At 38.4% G+C, this 23,074-nt stretch overlaps 1 protein-coding gene across 32 annotated transcripts in view; it reads right to left on the bottom strand.

Moving 5' to 3' along the window:
* Window positions 1-23,074, bottom strand: part of NRXN3 (neurexin 3) — a 1,568,410-nt gene that overhangs the window by 136,566 nt on the left and 1,408,770 nt on the right. For all 32 annotated transcript variants that reach the window (XR_006293453.1, XR_006293454.1, XR_006293455.1 and 29 more), the window contains one exon: window positions 18,139-18,446. Coding sequence is in view for 29 of the 32 variants with exons in the window: in XM_043556739.1 (XP_043412674.1) it covers window positions 18,139-18,446 (308 nt within the window). In the remaining 3 variants the exon portion in view is untranslated. The remainder of the gene's footprint in view (window positions 1-18,138; window positions 18,447-23,074) is intronic.

Here is a 23,074-nt window from a genome sequence, read left to right as displayed (position 1 = left end):
CTTCAAATATTTTGATCTACTTCAGAGCCTCCAGAAATCTTTGTTTTCTGGTTGGAAATGTTGATAGAAATGATTCGCTGTAGAAATGGCCTTGGGAGTATCCTCACCATCTACACTCAAATTTCCCCTGAAACCTCCTATTTGTGATTTTTTTCATTCTGGCCTTCAATCATCTCCCCTCCAATGAATGTAAACCTTTGGCTCATACTTAGTGTAATTACTTAATCAAAACCTATTTCTAGTATATATATACATCCCATAATAGCCATGACATTAATTCACTGATTTTTTTTTTGGAGCCCTATCTGTGTTCTTAGAATGAATTACTCCTCATGAGGGGCAGAAAATAATGTGGGGGTAATTCTGCAGCACCTATTAACTAGCACATGTGAAGTGAAGCTAATCAATATGTTACAGTGCTAACTAATACTGATGGAAACTGAGAGCCAAGAGAACAAACTTTATTGCCAAACACTGTATGATGAAACCCAATGGCATGCCAACACACTGACTTATGTTTCATAGCATAACAATTCTGAAGTGATGGTTCCAATCCTTGTCCCTCTGAAAAATATACACATCGGACATGTAGAAGACTGAGCTATGCCCATTTCTGGGTGCAAAATATTCCAAGTGTGTGTGTATACACACACACACACACGTATATATAATAACTTAATTCATATTCTCTCTGAGGTGGCCAGGTAATGAGTATTAGAATGAAAGTAAAAAAAAACAAAATACACAAAAATAGACGCCCTAAAGAAACACAAAAATATTCAAAGTTTTGCCTCAGTATACAGAACGAGTTGATAGTATAATTCTTACCAGAATTTTGCATTGATAGTAAGTTTTACTATATAATACCACTAATAATAAATATGAAATATAAAAGTGTTATATATAAAATATGTAATATGTATTGATTATATATAAATATTTCATAAATATATAAAATATATAAAATACATTTATGAAATATTATAATACTCAAGGCTCCACTACACCATTTATTACCTTCTAAACTCCATACTTTTCTGACAGTATCTTTGTTCCTTGTGTGTATTTCATATATGCTTAGCAATAGCTGCATTGAACAAATTATACCCAAATCAGCGTGCCAATGTAGGGCAGCTAACGGGCGAGTAACAACAGTGCTACAAGAGCACAAATCTCAGGGGGAGGCAGAAGGCAGTTCTGGAGATCCCAGCTATAAGTGCCAGCTTGAGGTCTGTTGATAAGAAGTTGAGATTCAGAGAAAAAAAACAAAACACAAACAAATAACAACAGAAGAAAACCAGGTGCATGCTAGGAATCAGACATCACACTGTTATTGCAACAACTGTAACATTGAATGCCTGAAGACATTGGACAAATGCTTTCAGATTTATTAGTGAAGATGATTTGTAACCTATAAGTTTCTCCCACAGAGAGTATTAAGTAGGGGTAAGAATGGATAAGACATTCTTCAGATAGACAAAATCTCAATGGTTGTACTTTTCACCTGTCCTTTCTCAGAAGGCTATTGGAAGACGCACATCTTTAGAATGAGTGAGCAAACTAAGACAAAACTTGAGGTTTAACATAAAAGTGAAGCCCAGGGATTTCCCAGAATGAGAAGCAAGGAAGATCCAGGATGACAGCTGTAAGGCTCAAGACATATCAGACTGGAGACAGAAAGAAGACTGTCAAGGATTTTGCCAAGAAAAAAGTATTAATGATAGATTACCTGTGTGGTATTTGTTTGTTGTTGTTTTTATCAAAGAATAATTGACATACAATATTGTATTAGTTTCCAACATACAACATAGTGATTTAACATTTATGTCCATCACAAAATTATCACCACAATAAGTGTAGTTACCATTTGCCACCAAAGAAAGTTGTTACAATATTATTGACTATATTCCCTAGGCTACATTACATCCCTGTGCCTTATTTATTTTATGACTGGGAGACTGTGCCCCTCAATCCCCCTTCACCTATTTTGCCCACCTTCCCCTCCCTCCCCTCAGGCAACCATTAGTTTTTTCTATGATTCTATGAATCTTGTTTTAGATTCTATACATAAGTAAAGGCATATAGCATTTGTCTTTCTCTGACTTATTTCACTTTTGCATAATACCCTCTAGCACTATCCAAGTTGTTGCAAATGTCAGATTTCATTCTTTTTTATGGTTAAGTAATATTCTTATTTATATATGTACATAAAGAAAATGTGCACACTTGGTTTGCTTCTATATCTTGGGTACTGTAAATAACACTGTGATAGGAGTGCATTTGTCTTTTCTTGAGATAAAGAAAATTTTTGTTTTCTTGCGATAAATACCTAGACGTGGAATTGTTAGACCACTGTTTTATACTATACCCAAAACTAAACTCAATGAATTAAAGACTTAAATATAAGACTGAAAACCATAAAATTCCTAGATGTAAATGGGCAGTAAGTCTTTGACATGGGTCTTAGTGATTTTTTTCTGGATCTGCTTCATCAGGCAAGGACAATAAAAGCAAAAATGAACAAAGTAGACTACATCACACTAAAAGGCTTTTGCACAGTGAAGGAACATCGACACAATGAAAAGGTAACCTACTGAATGGGAGAAGATATTTACAGATGACGTTTCCAATAAAGGACTACCATCTACGATATACAAAGAACTCATAAAATTCAATGTAAAACAATCTCATAAACAATCTCATTAAAAAATGGGCAGAGGACCCAAGCAGACATTTTTTACAAGAAGATATACAGATGGCCAACAGGCACACAAAAAGAGGCTCAACATCACTAAGGATCAGGGAAATGTAAAACAAAATCACAATCAGGTGTCAATTCACACCTGTCAGAATGGCTAATATCAACAAGAAAGAAATAATAAGTGTTGGAGAGGATGTGGAGACAAGGCAATCCTTGTGTGCTGTTGGTAGGGATGTAAATCAGTGCAGTCCCTATGGGAAACAGAATAGAGGTTCCTCAACAAATTAAAAATAGAATTATCATACCAGCCAGAAATTCCACTTCTAGGTATTTACCTGAAGAAAACAAAAACACTACCTGCATGTTTATATTGAGAGAAGTTTTATAGCTATGTTGGCTACAACACTGATAAGTCATTAGAAAAATAAGTTATGAGGGGCACCTGGGTGGCGCAGTCGGTTAAGCGTCCGACTTCAGCCAGGTCACGATCTCGCGGTCCGGGAGTTCGAGCCCCGCGTCGGGCTCTGGGCTGATGGCTCAGAGCCTGGAGCCTGTTTCCGATTCTGTGTCTCCCTCTCTCTCTGCCCCTCCCCCGTTCATGCTCTGTCTCTCTCTGTCCCAAAAATAAATAAACGTTGGAAAAATAAGTTATGAGATGATGAGGATATTTATTAACAGAGTTGCAGAAGAAAGGAAATATCATCATAACAGTAGAATGTTATGTCAGGAGCAGGCATTTATTCCATTTTTTTTTTTCACTGCTTGTACCTTCAGTTCCTAGAATAGCACCTGGCATATTCTAAGCACCCAGTGAACATTTGTGGAATAAATGAATACATGTATGATTTTACATTTTTCTCAATAAATGAAAGTCATAAAAATGTAAACTCATAACGCTGATTCAATCAAAATGTGACAGAATTTTATTGGCAAATTGAAGGTGAGGAAATGTGTATGAGTTGGAAGATGGAGGGGGTGAGAAAATGCAATTCTTTTATTCCAGAGTCATAAGATATTAGCTAATATGTAAAACTGAAAAAGTCAAGAAATAGAAGCATATCATTCGACATATAGAGGAAAATATCCAAAAAAGCAACTAAGAGGGTTTCCAGTGTGGAGCAGGACCACGAGGCACAGGGAGATGTGGAAAGAGACTGCTGTGCTTCTGCTGTTGCTTGCTTGTTTTCTTTTAGGTTTCTAGACACTGTCCTCCCCCTCCACTCCATTGAAGTATAGTTGACATACAATATTATATTAGTTTCAAGTATACAACATAGTATTTTCAACATTTATACACATTACAAAGTGATCACCATTATAAATGGAGCTACCATCGGTCTAGATACTTTCTTAACTTGGGTTTCTCAGGAAATAGACTCTGAGAGCTAGTTCTGTGTGGGGATGTTCTGGGAGGAATGCTGTCCAAGTCTAGAGACAGGGAGGAGGTGAACTTCAAAGCAGTCACAACAAAGACCTTAGCTGACCTCAACACTCACATGGGGCTTCTCTAGCTGGGAGGCCCTTCCCAGTTGTGCAGACTTGAACAAACAGCTGGATCCTTTATATATCCTCTCAGCCCCATCCACTACTCACTGGATATGGGCACATCCACTGGAAGGGGCTTGACTTTGGGCAAAGTGGCTTCTTTAGTCAAGGACAGCTCCAGTGAAGGAATCAGCTGGCACTCCTAGTGGTTGAAGTAACTATGCCTCTGCTCCAGAGTAATGGTGTCTCTGCACTAAAGTAATGGAAATCTGGGTGCTGGGTAAGGTTTTGAGCTATGCAGAGGTATTATTTTGACAAATGTTAAATTAAAACTTCAAATTAATACATGCTTATTGTTTACATTTAAAAAGGCGGGCGTACAATCTGCCCCCAGACATACAGATTTTAATGATGAAATCAGAACCTAAAACCAGATTGGCCCATCTCTAAATCTCAACTAGTTGTGTGGGATTGAATAACCAAACCATCTCTGAGATTCTTCCCATATAAACAGTCCATGAAACTAAAATCTCAAGGCAATAAGCAAAATCTTTGCAATAACTATTGTAAACTTAGTCCTTGAGAGGAAAATATGTTTCAGATGCAATCATTTTATTATAACGTGGTTTATTATTGCCATCTTGGCTAGCCAACAAAGACACTGTCTAAATTTGAAACTTGTCTGTTTTGAGTAGACATTAAAGACCTTATTCTTAGAACTGACCTGTTTAAATATAGGTGGCTGCCGTCTCCTGCGTCTATACCTGTAATAGCCGATCAGTATGCTAACTTTCTGTAGAAAACCTGAACTCAAAATGATCTCATATGTAGAAAATATTTAAGAGCCTTACCAGATTGTGCATGAAGGCCGAAAGATATTCATTCTTTGTTTCTCCAAAGCCTGAACTCTTCAGGTGCCCAATGTTTGTGTAATAGATTATTTGCCCCGTGAGAAAAGAGACGTTTTGTCTGTTTTGGATTTCTGCAGCCCAAGTGCCTAGAATAGTAGCTAGCCCATAATAGGTACTTAATTTACTCAAACATTTGTTAATTGAATACAAAATCCAACTTTTGAAGTTGCGTTTGGCACTGCAGCTACACATTCCATATTCTCATAAAGTCAACTCTGGAAATACAGCGTTCTCTAAATCAGATTATAGTACTTTCGGTTTGTGTTAATGAATTTGCCACTTTATCAGTAGACACATGTGTGGTGATAATGCTTTTACTATGGTCCCATCTTTTCAACAAGGACCTCCGTTCTGTAGTCCTCTTAAATAGCAGAGCCGGAAATTACTTGGCAATCACCTTTTCTTTGAATGAGAAACAGGGCAGAATCAGAAACACAATACCTACATAGAGAGAATTATTTTTTAAAAAAAGTAATCCTTTCAAAACTTGAAATCAACTAGGATATGGAGGCAATTATATTACGGGAGTTACAGAGCAATGAAATTATTCTGTCCAGTCTTTTGCATAAGTGGTCAGGAATAACATTTGCATATGTTATATCATATTGATTCTTGTAGACAGAGACTCAATAAAGACAAAAGAACACATGCAAAAATAAATGCCTAGGAGGGAAAATACAGAAGACACAGATGGAGGCATCTATTATATTCGGCTTTACAACAAAACAACAAAAATAATAAAGCAAACAAACCCAAAAGTAAACAGCAACAACAGCAAAACCCCATCCAGGTCAGTTCCCTTTAGTGTAAAGTGTCTATTTCTACCTTGTCCTTGCTCATTTCTCCCACATGAAATCTGCTTTGAAATGTCATCCCTCCCCCCCCTCTTGCCAAACAGAATAGATAGGGCAGTAAGAAACTAATAATGATAATAATAATAATGAGAAATGGCCTCAGAGATATATTTCACGTTTCTTTCTTTCTCCTTGTCTTTCTTCAGAGGAATAGCTTCCCAGCCAGTGGGGCATTAATCATCAGAACAGCAGCTCCGAGATAAAGCCTGGGTGAAATTTCATTGTGCATTATAGTGTGAGTTGTGGGTGCATGAATATGTGTCTCTCTCAGTATCAGGAAGGAGGAAGTGGAGAGGCAAAGGAGAAAAATCTGTCATTTTATATACTCATACTGCTCAAGATGGTCAGGAATGGTTCCCCATTGTTACTGCGGATTAAAATCATTCACGTCCTTCTGCTTTCATCAGAGGTCACCTCTCAGAAAGTGGGATAAATATTATGACAAGTTAAATTCTAAGTACTTTTTTTTTAACCCATCTGCCTTGGGGGCATGTACCAGAGTAAGGGACAGGAGGAGGGGACTGTGGAACCAGGAGCAGGACTGTCTGATGGTATATGTTTTTCCTTGTTAATCTTCAATTGGGTATCCGTTCCCTCACTTACATAATGCTCTGGGTTAGCAATTCCTGTTTTGAAGATCCCTGAATGAAGTGTGGGGAGACTGTCTGGGAGAGACGGCTAAACAGAGGCTACAACTACTCAGCAAGGAGCTGTAAATACCTACTAGATCCCTGCTCCCCAAAGTGAGGTCCACATACTGCAACACGACAGCATCTGGGAGCTAGCTACAAATGCATCATCTCAGGCCCCACCCCAGAATGGAGTCACGATTTGTGCTTTAAAAAGGTCACCAGGTGACTTGTGTACACAAAACAGTTTATGAAGCACTCTTCTAGCCAATACATGCAAACACATGAGCATCCTCTCCCTCCCTTTTTTTTTTAATTTTATTTATTTATTTTGAGAGAGAGATAATGCAGAGGTGGGGGAGAGAGAGAGAGAGAGAGAGAGAGAGAGAGAGAGAGAGAGAGAGAGAGAGAGAGATTGGGAGAGAATCCCAAGCAGGCTCCATGTTGTCAGTGCAGAGCCCAATGCAGAGCTGGAACTCACAAAACGTGAGATGATGACCTGAGCCAAAAGCAAGATTCAGATGCTTAACTGACCGAGCTACCCAGGCGCTGCCTACTTTCTTTCTTACGCAGACACATACCCACACAGACACACACACAGTTGGGATGAGAGATAGAAGAGGCTGCATTATGTACACAAGTCAATCAAATTTCCATCAAGTAATTCTCTCAGTGACTGCTAGCCACCACAGATAAGGTGTGCATGTATTTCCCCAGCCATCTCATCCCTGCATGATGAGAAAACCAAGGAGAACCTTGCATTCTCCATTTAGCTAACAGAACTAGCTCTCTAGACAACCCAAGGCATTAATTAGATGGTTTCAAAAGGCAGGGCTGTCATAACAGCTTCAGTGTGTTTCTAATTTTTACAATCATTCAAACATGCACCAGAAAGGTATGAAAGCACATCCCAGCCCTCCTACTGCCTTGTCAAAGACAGAATGGAAATATCCATCTTGAAAGCTGGCTAGCAATGACTGCTATTTGAAGTCATTTCCTTGCCATATATAAACAGAAATAAAGGGACGCATTTCAAGAAAAAAAATAGAATCAATTCTTGGACCTCAGTTTAAATAAGAATCATTGATTCTTTCTGACGACTCAAGAGACATTAAGTAGTTTATCTTCTACATAGAGGTGGTCATTGTGGAATTCCTTCTGAAAGTTTTCAGCAAAGAAGAGGGAAATGAAAAGCATCATTATTTGTATCGTGATTTTAACTATATCAAAGATATTCTATTAATTTCTCTCAACCTTAGCCATTCAATCCATGAAATGGGCAGGTGGTTCTTAAGCAACATAATTACAGAGTATTTATGCTTATTATCTCCTCTCCTTTCTTCAGCTTTCCTTGTCTTTCCTTCAGTTCATTTATCCAGCCACCAGCTGTTACGGTATGTGCAAGGCACCATATTAGATACTGTTGAAGATATTGGAAAAAAATGTGAATCTACTCTTAATGCTTGTTAAATGAGGAAAGAAAGTGTTTTCCTTTGATAAACATTACTGAGCCCCTTTCTGTGGCAGGTGCCATGCCAGGACCTCAATGCTGAGTGATGAGCTGCATAATGCTCTTGCTCTCCGTGTAGTGGTTTCTCATAGTATCTTCCATCAATGTTCTTTCAAAAGATTCTGAAGACAGGTGACTGTGGAGCCAGCGGTGTCATAGGGACATGACCAGGGATAAGTGGGTTCATATAACATACTCAGCCTTAAGACAAAAACAAAAGAGCTAACAAAAGCAGGTCGAAGATTCCCACCGACCTACACACACACATACAACCAGATAAATGAACCTCAAGTAAATTTTCTCTCCATATCAATGAACAGAAGCAGTGGGTCATTAGAAATAATTGTTATTTACCTATATTTAAAGGTAGGTTTTAGGAGAATTAAGAATTAAGTAATTTGGAAAAATAAGAAGGAGAAGAAATTGGAGAGGCAAAATGGGTAACATTTTATTTCCCAAAGTGTTCTGAAAACTCTGAGCATTAGAAGAAGCCCTTGTTATTATGACAACAAATAAGCCCTAAGGAAAGAGAATTTAAGACCAGAAGTGAATAATATGTGCACCAGATACAAGGGGACCTTCCTGGGACTCATTATTATTAAGGCAAAAATTTAAGAGCAGCAAAACCACTGCTAATGACCACTGTCACTGGTGAGCCCCATCAGGGAGGGGACCTGTCGGGGGTAAGGTGCTTGGAGGTGAGATCCAGCCTGTAAGTATTAAGAGGTGTGTGTATTCCCTGAGAAGGCGCTGGTAGATTTGTATGTTTTGACTAATACCGACTGAGGGTTTACCTATGCTGCAGAGCTCTAACAGTGTCCGAGACAAAGATCCTGCCATCCAGGAACTCACATACCATGAAGTAGAGACAATAAACAAATAAATATGTGACATAATGTCAGGTATAAATAACTGCTATGGCAGACAACAAAGTACCAGGTAGTAGAGAGTGTTATTTTATAGAAGATGGTCAAGGAGGTCCTCTCTGTTAAGGTACCAAATGGACAGAAACTTGGATGAAGTAAGGGAGTGAGTCATGCAAATACCTTGGAAGAGCTGCTTCAAGCAGAGAAAATGACCAGTGAAAAGATACAGAGGTGCCTGATACGTTCAAGCTGGGCTGGCACTAATGACGTATTCATGTAAGGTATAACATTTAAGGGGGTGCCACCCCAAATCACTTATTCAAGACACATGGTATTATATTGCAATATTTTGGAGTCAATATCAATGGAAACAATTTTCCATAAGCAAAATATCAACATTTTAAATACAGACAAGATCCAACTCTGCAACTGTACAACCCTTCTCGCCTCTCCTTTATCTGGGCCCTATGTTCAAGGAAGATCAAGAAGACCTATGTACCTGAAGCAGTGTGGCAGAAAAGAAGGCCAGAGAGCAAGGAGGAAATCCATACATCACACAGTAAGGATTTTCGCTTCAGACTTAGCCATGTAGTATGTTGGGTGATTGGCAAAACCACCTGGAGCTTTAGAAATGTTGAGGGTCCTCTACAGTGAGTAGTCAAGAGCTGACCCCACTTTTCTCCCGGTTGTTCAAAATAAGAACCATCACTTGATCAGCAGGTCTGGTGAACTTTCTATCCTAGAAATATTACATCCTAATTAGAAGGGCATCTCTACAACTTCTCACAATTTGTAGGTTTCCTGCCTGTCTATGATAAGGACCTTCTCCTAGGACCCTTTAAGGGACTAACCTCAGCTTTGGGAAGTACTGATCCCATCCACTAAAACTAAAGTATTAAAGAGGGGACCAAAAGAAATGACACTGTATTCTCTCCCCTGGCCTACTTGTACTATCAACATACAGGTCTTTAAGAGGTAGGTAAACCCACCAAGCGTGTGCGCGCTCTCTCTCTCTCTCTCTCTCTCTCTTTCTCTCTCGCTCTCTCTCTCTCGCTCTCTCTCTCTCTCTCTCTCTCTCTTTTTCCCATGAAAATGATGTAATCCCTGAGAGAAATTATCACTGGAGTCTTACCAGCTAATGAGAAAATTAGAGTCCAATTCCCTCCCCCTCAAACTATTCTTTGAGAGGGGAAAAGAAAGTACCTGCATGAGGGTAAGGAGAAGACAGAAGATATTTCTTGGCTGGCAGCTTAAGTCTAATTAGACTGACAAATCTTCAGCGCCTTCCCCAGTTATGAGGCTTGGCAGGAAAGGAACGAGCCCTGGAGCCGCACATTATGTAAGGCTGTTAATCAATATTAGTTGAGCCCTAATCCTAAAAATAAACTTCCCCTGGAGGCTTTGTTGTCTAGTGGTAAAAGTGAGGGCTTGGAAACTGTGTAGACTACTGTCTCACTTCTGTCAAGCCAGTGGCAGCAAGAAAAAGGTGGAGGGGCCCTGAGGGGATAATTCCTTAGGCAAGTGCAACCATTCCTGATACCATGTGATCTACCTCCTATTATAAAGCATGATATTTAGGATGAGGTAAATAGACTTATCTCGTATCCCAATCTAAGACAGTTTGGTTACTCCAAGAATATTGAGAAAATTTGGTGTTCTAGCCCAAATCTCAAAATGCCATTGGTAACTGTATTCTGTAAATGTGTGGGTCATGTGTTTTGTTGAATCATATAAAATTCCTGATACTTGACTGTTTCAATCTATAAAAATGGCAATTTCATACACTTTGCCCTAATAGAACACTTTGATGTAATAACCATTCAGCAAAGCCAATTCCTACATCAGAAAATGAAAGACTTTTCCACAGAAATCTCTTCTAATTGAGGAGTTGAGGGCTCTGGTTCAATCTGGGACATTCAAAGGAAATCCTGGGTTATTATGGGGTTGTATAGGCCTAGACAAAATTGTTCTCCTGTACTGGGGAAAATTAAAAAGGGGAACTGTTTAAAATGGAACCAGGAGGCCAAACTCTACCACTCTTGGTCAATTTCAGGTCCAACAAGAAGAGAGGGACCTGGTAAGTTGATAATACATTAGCTACTACTGTACTCTCCCAGCAGGAGTTAAGAAAGCTTTTCTCCTCCCCTGGTAACAGCCCAGCAAATGAGAGACCTCCACAATTCAGCCAATGAACAGCCACTAAACTTTGAACTCCCAGTTCACTCCAACACACTTACTGTTTATGACACCCTTCCAAACTCCCTTCTTTTCTCTATGAGACCTGTCCTCTCCTGTGTTTCCCAGACGTGCCTATGGTTTTCCTATAGCTTACTTGTCCCAAATTGTAATTCTCTGCTATTCCCAAATTAACCCATTTTTGCTGGTAAAATAACTGAGTTTTATTTTTAAAGTTAACATGCTTATATAACCAATCATACAGGACATCTAAGCCTTATGGGGATCTGTGAGTTCTGGGAGAGCCTCTTGGTTTGAAGTGGTTTCCTTAAGTCTAGGATTTAGTGAAATCCTAGGATTTAGGATTTAGTGAAAACTTATGGGTAGGTCATGGCCTAAGTTCTTTTCATGCATAGTCATATTTATTACTCACCACAATAGGAAAAGTACTGTTATTGTTATGCCCATTTTACAGATAATGAAACCAAGGCTTAAAGAGGCCAGTCAACCTGCCCAGAGATACACAGCTAAGTAACTAGAAGAACTTGGAATCCAGCTCAGAAATTCTTACTCTAGAGTACACCCACTGCCCTCAAATATATTGGAACTCTACCTGAAATAGGCAGTATGAAGGATCAAGTTTTTAAACACTTTATTTGTTTTTGAGAGACAAAGAAGACAAAGCATGAGCAGGGGAGGGGCAGAGAGAAGGAGACACAGAATTTGAAGCAGGCTCCAGGCTTCAAGCTGTCATCACAGAGCCCGATGCAGGGCTTGAACCCACAAACCATGAGATCATGACCTGAAGTCAGACGCTTAACCAGTTAAGCCACCCAGTCACCCCTGAAGGAGCAAGTTTTTAATCCTAAGTTTTTTCTTTGTTTTGTTTTGTAATAGTCAATATCAAAGGTGAAGTGTGTTTTTTACTAGTCCCAGCCTAAAACTGAAAGCAGACCACAAGGAGGAATTTCCATATAGGTGCTGTTACAAAACCTAAAAAAACTAGCTTCCTTCTGGAATTTTTGAAAGTGGTTCATCTTCAACTGCCAAATTTATGAGTTTGAGGTAAGAATGAAATCCCACAAAACTCTCAAGTCTTTCATTTCTGTCTATTAGGATAGCTCCAATCTGGCTGAACATTGTGATTTTCTGGTAATTTTCTGGTGCCAGGCAGCACTGGCCAATGTCAAGGTGACTTTACCAATGCCCAGCACAGAAAAAGTGGGTCACGATCAGTATCCTGCTAATAGCATATAAAGGATTCCAAATGGTGATGTGCACAGAACACACTGAATTCTTTCTCTACTGATAACGACTAGGTCTGTAGGCTTAAGGTAAGAGAATACACATTATTTTTGGAACTACTTTCCTCTTAGCCATTTCCTGCCTCATAGGAACAATTTGGTCCTGGTGACCACAAATTACCAAAGACTTTTATTTCTCACTTTTGCCTTCTTTCCTGAATGGGTATCAAGAAATTTGAACACAGACTGAGTTAAACTTTTCCATTTAAGAAGCTGACCTGTCAGTGTCATGATAGTAACCCTGACACAGAGGTCAGTTGTAATACAAATGCCTGCATAATTGCTTGGGCACCCCTGGTAGTAAAACCAACAGGAAACCCAGTGCAGTTCTCTCCTCTTGGTTTAGGAGAGGGGAGTGTGGGGCCATGACTCTCAGAATCTGGATCTCTCGCCTCTCACAAACCTCCTCTATCCATTCTTTGTTCCAGTTGGACTTGGTTCTCTCTCTCAGGAATTACCATCCCTGATTTTGACACTTAGCTTCTGATATGTAGCCAACTGAGATTTGTTTCTCATCACCATGTACCCAATTATACTCATCCTACAAGGTCCAGTTCCATTCCCACCTAATTTGTGGGATCCAGTCAAGCCATCCCATACTAACCCCTTCCTCTCCCCATACCACTACCATTTGTGGGTCACTACCTCATATTGATTTCTCATGTCAAACTCCATGATGGCAATGTTTCTGATTCTTCTTTGTAACCTTAAAAATATGTGTGGATACATTTCATAACAGAACATATTCTTTGAGGCCCATAGAACCCCATGGTGGTTTAAAATGGAAGAGAAAAGGGGCACCTGGGTGGCTCAGTCGGTTGAGTGTCCGACTTCAGCTCAACTCATGATCTCATGGTTCGTGAGTTTGAGGCCCACGTCGGGCTCTGCACTGACAGCTCAGAGCCTGACGCCTGTTTCGGATTCTGTGTCTCCCTCTCTCTCTCTGCCCCTCCCCCCGCTTGTGCTCTGTCTCTCTCTGTCTCTCAAAAATAAATAAATGTAAAAAAAAAATTTAAATGGAAGAGAAAATTAAAGATGAGGAGTGAGCTATCAGAGAAGTCCATTCCTGAGATCTTAAAAACTTTTCATTTGCCAGGACTCATTCCAGACTTCAATCTACCTTGACCGTCCTGACCCTCCTTCAAATCCCTATCCCCCCAAAACCACCTAGCCCCCACTGTGAACTACAGATGCTACTGACAGTGGAAGCAGACCCATTTCCTGAGGTAGATTCTTGCCTGAGAGGGTATTGACTTACATACCAAATGTTCAGGACAGAGTATAATAATGTTAAAACATATTTAATCTTATTCTTTAAGATGTACCTGTTTTAAGAATTTTACTTATATTAACTCAGCTAACCCTCACAACAATCCCATGGTGTCAACAGTACCTTGGAATACCCTTCCCTCCCTCTAATTTTACAACTTGGTAGGCTTATATTAGTTACTAGTTCTTGCTCTCCTCCCATCGATAAGTGAGGTTAATGTCTCCCTTCCCTGAAACTTGGAACAACTTTCTCTAGGAGCCCTAAACCTCTATGAAAGAAAGCCTAGAAACTACATATAGGGGGTCATGGATCCAGCTGAGTCCAGTGTTTCTAGTTAACCCACCAAGTCACAAGGTGTGTGAGTGGAGCCAGACTCTCCAGACCAGAGTAGTCACTGAGTAAACTCAGTCAGTTCCATGTAGAGCAGAAAAATTGCCTGGCTGAGCCCTGCCCAAACACTAAGTTATGGGAAAATTTGTTTCATAACAATTGCTAACTAGAACATATGTTGTGTTAGGGTCCCCTCCTTAAGGTAAGAAAACACAAAAAGACAAAAAACTCAAGGTAACAAGGTACGTGACAACATCCCTCATGACCTTGTAACATGAGACCACTTAATCAGACTGCATGTTTGTGTGTGTTGCCATATATGGGAGACAAACAAGTAGAAAATATATAAAAAACTATGCTAGGTGGTGTTCAGGGCTCAGTTATTTGGGTATGAACCCAACCGAGCAGTGCTGGCATGAATAAAGCTGCTGCTTGGAAAGAAAAGCCTTGGGGTGTCATGACTCTCTGTGCTAGAATCCTGCTACAATGTGACTCGCTCAGAGTCACTGAACTCATATGAAGATCTAGGTTTTAAACCCAGGCAGCCTGACTCCAAGTACATGCATTTAACCACTGCTATAGCCTTACCACTGAAGAAAAAAAATAAAACTATCCAAAGCACGTTGATCATCCTGGAGGGAAAATTGTCTGTAAGCCATGCCTCAGTCGCTAAGTGACAGGTATGTAATAAAGCCTTTTTTGTTTTCCAATTTATTCAATAAATATTTATTGAGCACCTACCTCTATTTAAGTACTATTACCCACGCATTCACTTTCTCAATGTACTCATCTGCTTCTCAATGCACCCACCTGCTTTCTCAATGTTAATTTTTTTTTTTTTAATGTTCAGGAGAGGACCTGGAGATACTCTCCTTAATATAGGGTGAAGACCTGATGTTCAAGCACCATTAGCTGTGAGTAATTTACACAGTGCATATGATCCACAAGCAGTTCTGTAACAAAGAAGAGCATCAGAAATATCAAAGTAGTGATTACTTCCAGGAGGCTGGGGCATTGAAGGGCCATGTCAACTCAAAAGCTATTTGTTTATGTTCACACACAGGTAAGAACAGCACTGAAGGCACTTTGCAGGTTTCCTTTGATCTGAAATCAACACAAATCAAAGCCAATCGGAAACAAACTGCCGAATGATGTTTTCTTAGCTTATGTTTAAAGAAAGAACCACTGGAGGGGCATCTGGGTGGCTCTGTCGGTTAAGTGTCTGACTCTTGATTTCGGCTCAAGTCACGATTTTACGGTTCATGGGATTGAGCCCTGTGTCCGACACTGTGCTGACAACATGAAGCCTCCTTGGGAGTCTCTCTCTCCCTCTCTCTCTGCCCCTCTACCACTTGTGCATGCACATGTGTATGCTCTCTTTCTATCTCAAAATAAACTCAAAAAAAAAAAAAGGAACCAATGGATTTTTGTATAACCATATGGTTTTACACCAGGTTTTGATGCTTATTTTGTTTTTCCTGGATGAGTCTAATTTTAGGACAACCCTGGTCCAGCAAGGCTATCAAAGCAAAGGAAGCCAGAATAGAGTATAATCTAGAAAAGGCTATAAGATTTCATACATGATCATTCTGGTAAACGTGAAATCCAGTATTTCCCACTTTTTTTTTTCTCCCAGAGGTCAAAATTTTATGAGTCTATTTCACCCAAGAAAATTAGCTAGATCACATAGGGCATATTAGAGCTTCTGAGACTGACCTTCCTCACCCAAAATCTTCAGAGTCTGGGAATTGTCCTAAATCTTGGGTCCCCAGTCCAAACACAGGCTTGATGTAATCTGTACTTGAGATCAGAAAAGGGTTGGAGACAAGGAAGGCTATTGCATTTTTATGTAACCTAGGGCAAAGTTCTTATTTGTTTTAATTTTTTGTAGTTTCCAGTTTTTATTTAAATTCAAGTTAACTAATATGCAGTATAATAATAATAATACAGTGTAATTTAATGATTCATCACTTACACGTAACACCCAGTGCTCATTACAACAAACGTCAGGGTAAAGTTCTTCTGGCTAGTTGGCAAGAACAAAAAAGTCCGAAATCCTTGGCATGGTATTATTTCCTCTAGCTAATCTTTACAAAGAATATGGAGCTTTTTAATCCCTCATTCCAGTTTCATCCAATTCTGCTAGTCCACTGTCTTTCCTCTAAGAGTTTGTATTTACAAACCCTTAAAAGCAAAGAATGTCAACATATTTGTAAGTCATTTTTATAGCCATTGCAGAAGCAAAAGGAAAGTCATGTAGATGAAATCCAATTATCACTGGACTCAAAGGGAAAGAAACACACCAGACAGGAGGCTATTAGAGAGAGCATGCTCCAGCTGTCCACATCCTTCACAATGACAACAGGTTCTATGATGTTCAGAGTCATAATCACTTGCAAGACTTCTGTACTTTGTACCCTACTCTTCTCTGGAAGCTCTGGCTTCCTTAGTTTTTGGAAAGACTCACTCAGTCTGCTCCTATGTGAATATTTGCTGTAAGAGGGAAAGCCAAAAACTGATAATTACCATAGCTTAGTCCCTATATCCCTATGTATCATTAAATCGTCCTGAGGTCAGTAAAAATTTGGTCTTGAAAAAGACTGTAGGACCAGCCATTCCTATGAAGAAAAAGCCATTTGTTCCTCTGCTTCCCACAGAGTTAGCAGAATGTATTATGACAGAAACAGAACAAGTCTGCCAGGACCTGTGCAGACAGAACTATCCTTTCACCAACCATAAACAGATCTGCTCTTGAGCTATAGAGAGTCATAATAGAAATATATATTGCCTTTTATCTTCTTTTCAGTGAGTAGAGTGAAGTGTCAGGAGTTATTGCTTTAATATCAGTAGGGAAGAAGCTATTTCTTTTTCCACCATGTATGTAGGTATACATGCAAGGGCACACACAACTATACGACTGCTATGTTAACCAGCTTCTTAGCCTTTCTAAAACACATAAAATTGGCCTGGTAACATCATCAGTGCATACAGCTTCAAATTGTTACTGTGGGATCCTGTAAGGAGCTGTCTGGATATTTCTGCTTAAAGAAAAGGGAAAAGGAAGACAACAGTTTTACCTCTACTTAACTCACATAAACTTAATTCAGAAGAATGAGAACACATAGGGGGCTTAATTGATTATTGACTTTATGTTTACAATGCCCACTGAAGCCAATGGAAGGGTGATGTCAAAGACTCAATTGAGCCCCTGGATAATGTCTTAAAACTAAGAAACAGAAAGGACAAGTACTGATCTACTGAATCATCTATAAACACTAACTAGGCTAGGGGTAATTTCCCCACAAGCAATTGGAATGTCTTATTTTATGCCACAGCATTTAAGGCTAATAACTCGATTAACCTCCTATTCCCTACTAACTAGATTTATGAAATGCCAAGGGAGTCAGCAAAGCATTAAGCTTTAGTGTGGGTATAATTACTTTTAAGTGAAAAAACAAAAAGTGTTTCCACAAAACTAAGGACTTCCTACATAGCTAAACTCAGACCTTCACAATTTCTAATGTAATTAGGATCTTGGTCAAATACAAAGGAAACAAAATGGATAAAAAAATAAGTGACTTATCAACACTTAAAAATTTAAACAAAAACTGCATTTTGTAAGGATTAGTTAAACTTCTAGCTTCAATTGTCCTTGATTTAATGCTACTCATTGGTCTCAAATGAATGGTTCATGTTTCAGCAAAGCCATGAAGAGGATGTGAATAGAACTGAAGTAGGATATAGTCTTTCCTAGGATAACAAATTTTCCTTCCCTCTTTTCCTTTTTTGCTATTGAAAAGAAAAGAAATGAAATGAAAGGAGGGAGTATTTCATACTGAAAGTGTTAGCCATTCCTCATTTTGAATAACAGCCTTACCATTTCAGCGATAAATATGATAGGGATAATAACCCATGAGTGCACATAAAACTTTTATAACTTCTTTAGCAATGACTTTGTCTTTCTCTACTCCTATAAGTGTCTATAGGCATCCTTCTTACAAACATGGTAAGTCAGATACTTTAGCAATATAGCAACACTGACATTATAGTAATGTCTCAAAGACAATCAAGAAGACTCAATTAATAGTTGTAGAAAGGCTTACCTGAATGCTTGCTGTAGAACGATTTTTGCGGGTTGTAGTAGTAGCCATTGTAGTGGTGGTTTCCATGACAGTGGTAGACATTTCTGGTGGCATGGAGGTCGTCTGTGTTGTTCCCAAGATTGACGGGACTTCTCCCACCAGCCGGACACTTCCATTGATTTTAATATTGGGGTTGTTCTCAGCCGCCATGTTCAGTACTTTCAAACCATCATAATAGAGCCCAGAGAGCTGCCCTTGGAAGAGACGTCCTTTGTCTTTTCCGCCAATGGCTATTTGCGCCTGGGTGTTGAAGATGGTTAACTGCCGTCCTAGTGGGTTGGGTGGAGGAAACATTATTATTCCCATATGTTATCTTCTTTGTCTTACCTGGTCTGAATGGACCAGGTATCAAAACAGCCTTCCTTGAGCAATTGAAGGGGAGAAAATTGGATAACAAAAACTCAATAGATAGTAGCAAGTAACATTTCACTATGTTTATCTCTTCCACTGTCTAGCTGAATATCCTAGATAAACTGAATAATTGAGTCTCTATTTCATTATTGTGAGGAATGAGAAATCTTGGTTCAATGATACAAAGCACTGCAGTATTCTTGGTGGGTATGTAGTTGTGGGTGACAGAAAGTAACCCCCAAATCAGGTGATAATAGTAATAAATACCTATTGTATTCATTTTTAACTTACAGTGTCACAGAATAACAACTAAAAAGAATTATATATGGCAAACAAAAACTCTGTGGGATAACTTATGACACTGAATTAAAAAAAATAGGTCTGATAACTAAATTAACTGAAATTAAATTTCAATTAAAGACTTGGATTCATTATAGATATGAACAGTTTACTCACCAAATACCTCATTTCATACATAATACATAATATTCTATCTATACTTGACGTTTATTAAACAATAAACATCATGACAGATAATTTCCTATCTCTTTTATCTTTGGAGAGGGCGGATTATGGTCACACAACTATATCTCTCCCTAAAATATGGGAAATAAACAGGCATTGATAATGTTTCTGGGGCGGGGGAAAATGTCATTCCAAATCAATGCATTATAAAAGAAAGGATGGGTATTAACGAAAAAAAGAGACACAAAAAACTCCTTAAAATGATATAAAGGTATATTAATGTGTTGAAGACTATCAGTAGCTCAACTTATTTGGAGTTCCCATTTGGAGAACCATTTGTGCTTCTCTGAATAGAAAATTATCAGAATGAAATCATGACAGAACAGAGTCTAGAATAGTGCAACTCAATTTATCTTCCTCCCAACTACCTCCACTTAAAAAGCCTCTCTAGTGCCAGGTCTTTCCCAGAAAAACCCAAACAGCTTTTTAAGGCCAAGGCATTCTATGCTATTATTTCTCCAGATAATTCCTTCTGCTTTTGCATATGGAGAAGTGGGGGAAACTTATTAATGGAATTAAATATATCCTTTTTGAATTTTTCTCCACTTAAGTCAGTAATAAAACAATGCTCCACAAATTCTCAATCTAATCACTTGGATTATTTTTAGCTATAAATGACTGGTATGTTCTGTTATTATGGCCTGATTATTAAAACGGAGTTTATTTTTAAAAGACTAGGGTTTCTGCTCCACAATCTCTAATTTGAATAGAGGCACACTCTGATGTTTGGGCTCTTATCCTCTACCACTATTACATGTCCTTTAACTCTATACAATAATTACCTATCCTTGAATTTCTGGTGTATAATGTGGAATGACTTCTGAATGCATAATAATGGATGAAACAAAAGAGGCAAAGAAGGGAAAATGCATCTGCTCAGAGAGAACTCTTTATACAAGAGTCAATTCTGCTCATGGGGAAACTCTTAACAGCATAGTCAAGAATAATTTATAAATAATACCTTTTTGGAAGCTTCAAACACTGCAGTATGGGGAACTGACCAAAGAATTTTGTTATAGTGAAAATGATCTACACTCTATAAAAATATTTGGAGCATGGAAACGGAATCTGTTGGACTTGATAACAGAATTGTCCAGATGCTAAGGGAACAATCAAAATAGATCTAATAGATTTCCATTATTTTCTCACCAATTTCTTCAGTGCTCTGTGCACATACATCATCACCTGCCCTTTAGTCTCTTATTTCTCACACAAGATGCAGCAAAATCTTCAATGAACAATAACACTGGATAATGACCTGCAGCTCAAATCTCTTTATTGTTATTTTTTTGACTACAGCTTTATCTAGGAGCCCTAAGCTTATTGCATAAGAAATGTCATGATGGAAAGGGAGAATAAATACACCCGTATAGGCATAGGCATAGGCATAGGCATTTGGGGCAGCTTAACATAATAAAGAAGAAGCTGCCTAAAAGGAGATCTCTAGGACTCAATTCAGTAGCTTACACCAGACAGCCCAACGTCAAGCTATCCCTTCCATTCACACAACTGTTGGCCAACAATATTTACTCATCTCCTTTTTCGTATATGCTTTAGCATCGATGATCAGTTAATAGATACAGCTAGTTATAGGTAAGAGATTTTATATTTCTAGTATTTCTGAAAGCACTTCACATCAATAACAGTCCTCACCTTATTTTCCTGGTGATATCATTCTGACAATTATTACAAATAAAAATAGAGAGAAAATTGAAATGCAAAGTTGAATTACACTAGCTAGAAATGATGGATCTCTTTCATTCCAGTTGTCACATTACACTCCATAAAGTGGTCTTTGCTTGTTCAAGACTAACCCAAGCATGGAGAAGTGCAAGGCATGTTTTCTGGGCTACAGGATTAAGCCACTGCTCCACTTCTGGCTATGGTTGTGATCTCAGAGAGATCTGAGTAATTATTTCTTGAGAAGAAGACACTAGCTGGGTGAAATAGGGAAGGAGGTTGTCTATGCTTCAATTTTCCATCATGCTATGGGAAGTGTATGGATTTCTGTTTGCTTGTCTATTTCATGGTCTGTTTCTGGCTATATCTATTTTTCTTTTGGTTATAGACCCTTTCCTAGCCCTCTGTACCTTGGATTAGGAAGTTAAGAGTAAAGTTGGCAATCACTAAAGTAATAGTGGGAAACTCTCAGTTTCCCACCATCTCTTCCTCTCGTCATTTTACCTCTCCAATGTAAGCAGGAGTAAGGGAATAAACTGGGAATCAGTCATCACTACCCTCTCCCTAAAAACCGGTATTATAAGGGACTGACTGGAGAAAGTTTTATCATTTGCTCCAGATTTCTCAAAATCAATGCCAGATTTCATTATTGTTATTCATTACGATCAATTGTGTTTTTTTTTTATAATAAGCAGCCATTATATCTATATCTATAACCCAAACTAAGAATTGTTCTATTATCCATAATACTCAATTTGGTTATACTAGTACTGGGTTTGTAGCAGGTTACTTTCTGTTTTGTTTTAGGTGCCCATGTTCTTGGAAGTCATTATTGCTACCTCATTTGGATATCAAGTTCACATACTGCTTAAATTAAATCTTTGCACGTCTCCAGACAGTGTCACACAAAGACTAATTAATTAAACCTCAGAACACCCTTGGGTAATAGGCAGTATTATTTCTCCTCTCCTCAGATGGGAAATCTGAGATATAAAGAGGTTAAGTGGATTGTCTAAGGTCAGAAAGTATCAGTCAATAGTAGACAGAGCCAGAAAACAGACTCAGGGATGTTGTGACCCACATCTCTTCTCCAATGACAGAAATAACTTCAAAGAGGCATTCCAAGTACTTTCCTGATACGTCTGCCTATTCATCCTTCCATCTTTACCCTTTTTCACTCATTGTCTTTACAAGGTCTTTTGGTATATATTTTCTACTCCTTTTGAAGGGAAGGTTAGCTAGACAGAGGAAGGGGTAAAGCAATAGAATGAATAGATGTTACTCACCCAAAGTGTAAAAATAAGTAATTTCCGTTAAAATAATGCAGAAGAGAGAAACTCCAAGATTGTAAATACCATTTTCAATATTATATGCATATATGAACATATACATATTTGGTTAAGAAACTAGAAAGCCGCCCTCCATCCCACCTGAACCACCCTTCCCCCTCGATTTGTTGTATATTTCAAAGTGTCTTTCTATATGAAAGCCAACTGATAACAATGCTATCAGCAGGAAAACTAAAAGCCTACTCATAACTTTATAATGGTTTATACAAATGAAAACGCCTGGCATGCTCTTCAACTTAGACTTCAAAAGGCAATGGAGTAAAAGAAAATATTATTAACATAAAATTGAAAGAAAAAAAAGTTCTCTCAGGCACATGAGACTCAGACATGCATCTAGTTTTCTTCTCCTTTTTTAAAACGTGAGGCAATCATAGTCTTTAATGTTAAAGGGACTTTATGAGCTGGTGATTACTAAACGAATTATTTGCTTTTTAGAGTTATTCTTAATTTATTTTTAATTAGACCACATACGTTAAAAACAGGGCAAACAGTTAAGTCTCAGTGAGGATTTTCCGTGTTTAAGGGTCTGAATGTTGTCACCCAACTGAAGACTGTAATTAAGCTTGCTTAGGTTGCATATTAATATATTCAATTACTTTTTATGTGTAACTACATCAAATCTCTACGAATTTTAAGAACCCACTGAAGGTCTTGAGACAAGACTAGCTTGCACTGGCTCAGGAAAGAAGGGAATAAATAGCTTCTGAAAATAGAGAATTTTCTTCATTGGAAGATAATAGTTTACGTGGTAACAAATAGAAGCCACACAGAAAATTCTAACATCAGGTATAACCGCTGCCCTCTTTTATTAACAAAGTGGTTGTTTTCTTCAGTAAATCAGAACTGCTGTTTTGCCTTTCATGAGCCTTTCTTTTCCAACGCATTGTCTTAACCACTTCCACTTTTGTTGCATAAATATTAAACACATAAGGGTATTATACAACCAAAGTGTAAAATAAGCTTTTTTTTTTTTTTTTTTAGTTTCAGCCAGC

The sequence above is a fragment of the Prionailurus bengalensis genome, chromosome B3 (genome assembly GCF_016509475.1).
Source record: "Prionailurus bengalensis isolate Pbe53 chromosome B3, Fcat_Pben_1.1_paternal_pri, whole genome shotgun sequence".
Lineage (NCBI taxonomy): Eukaryota > Metazoa > Chordata > Mammalia > Carnivora > Felidae > Prionailurus > Prionailurus bengalensis.
This window is presented reverse-complemented; position numbering and strand designations above follow the sequence as displayed.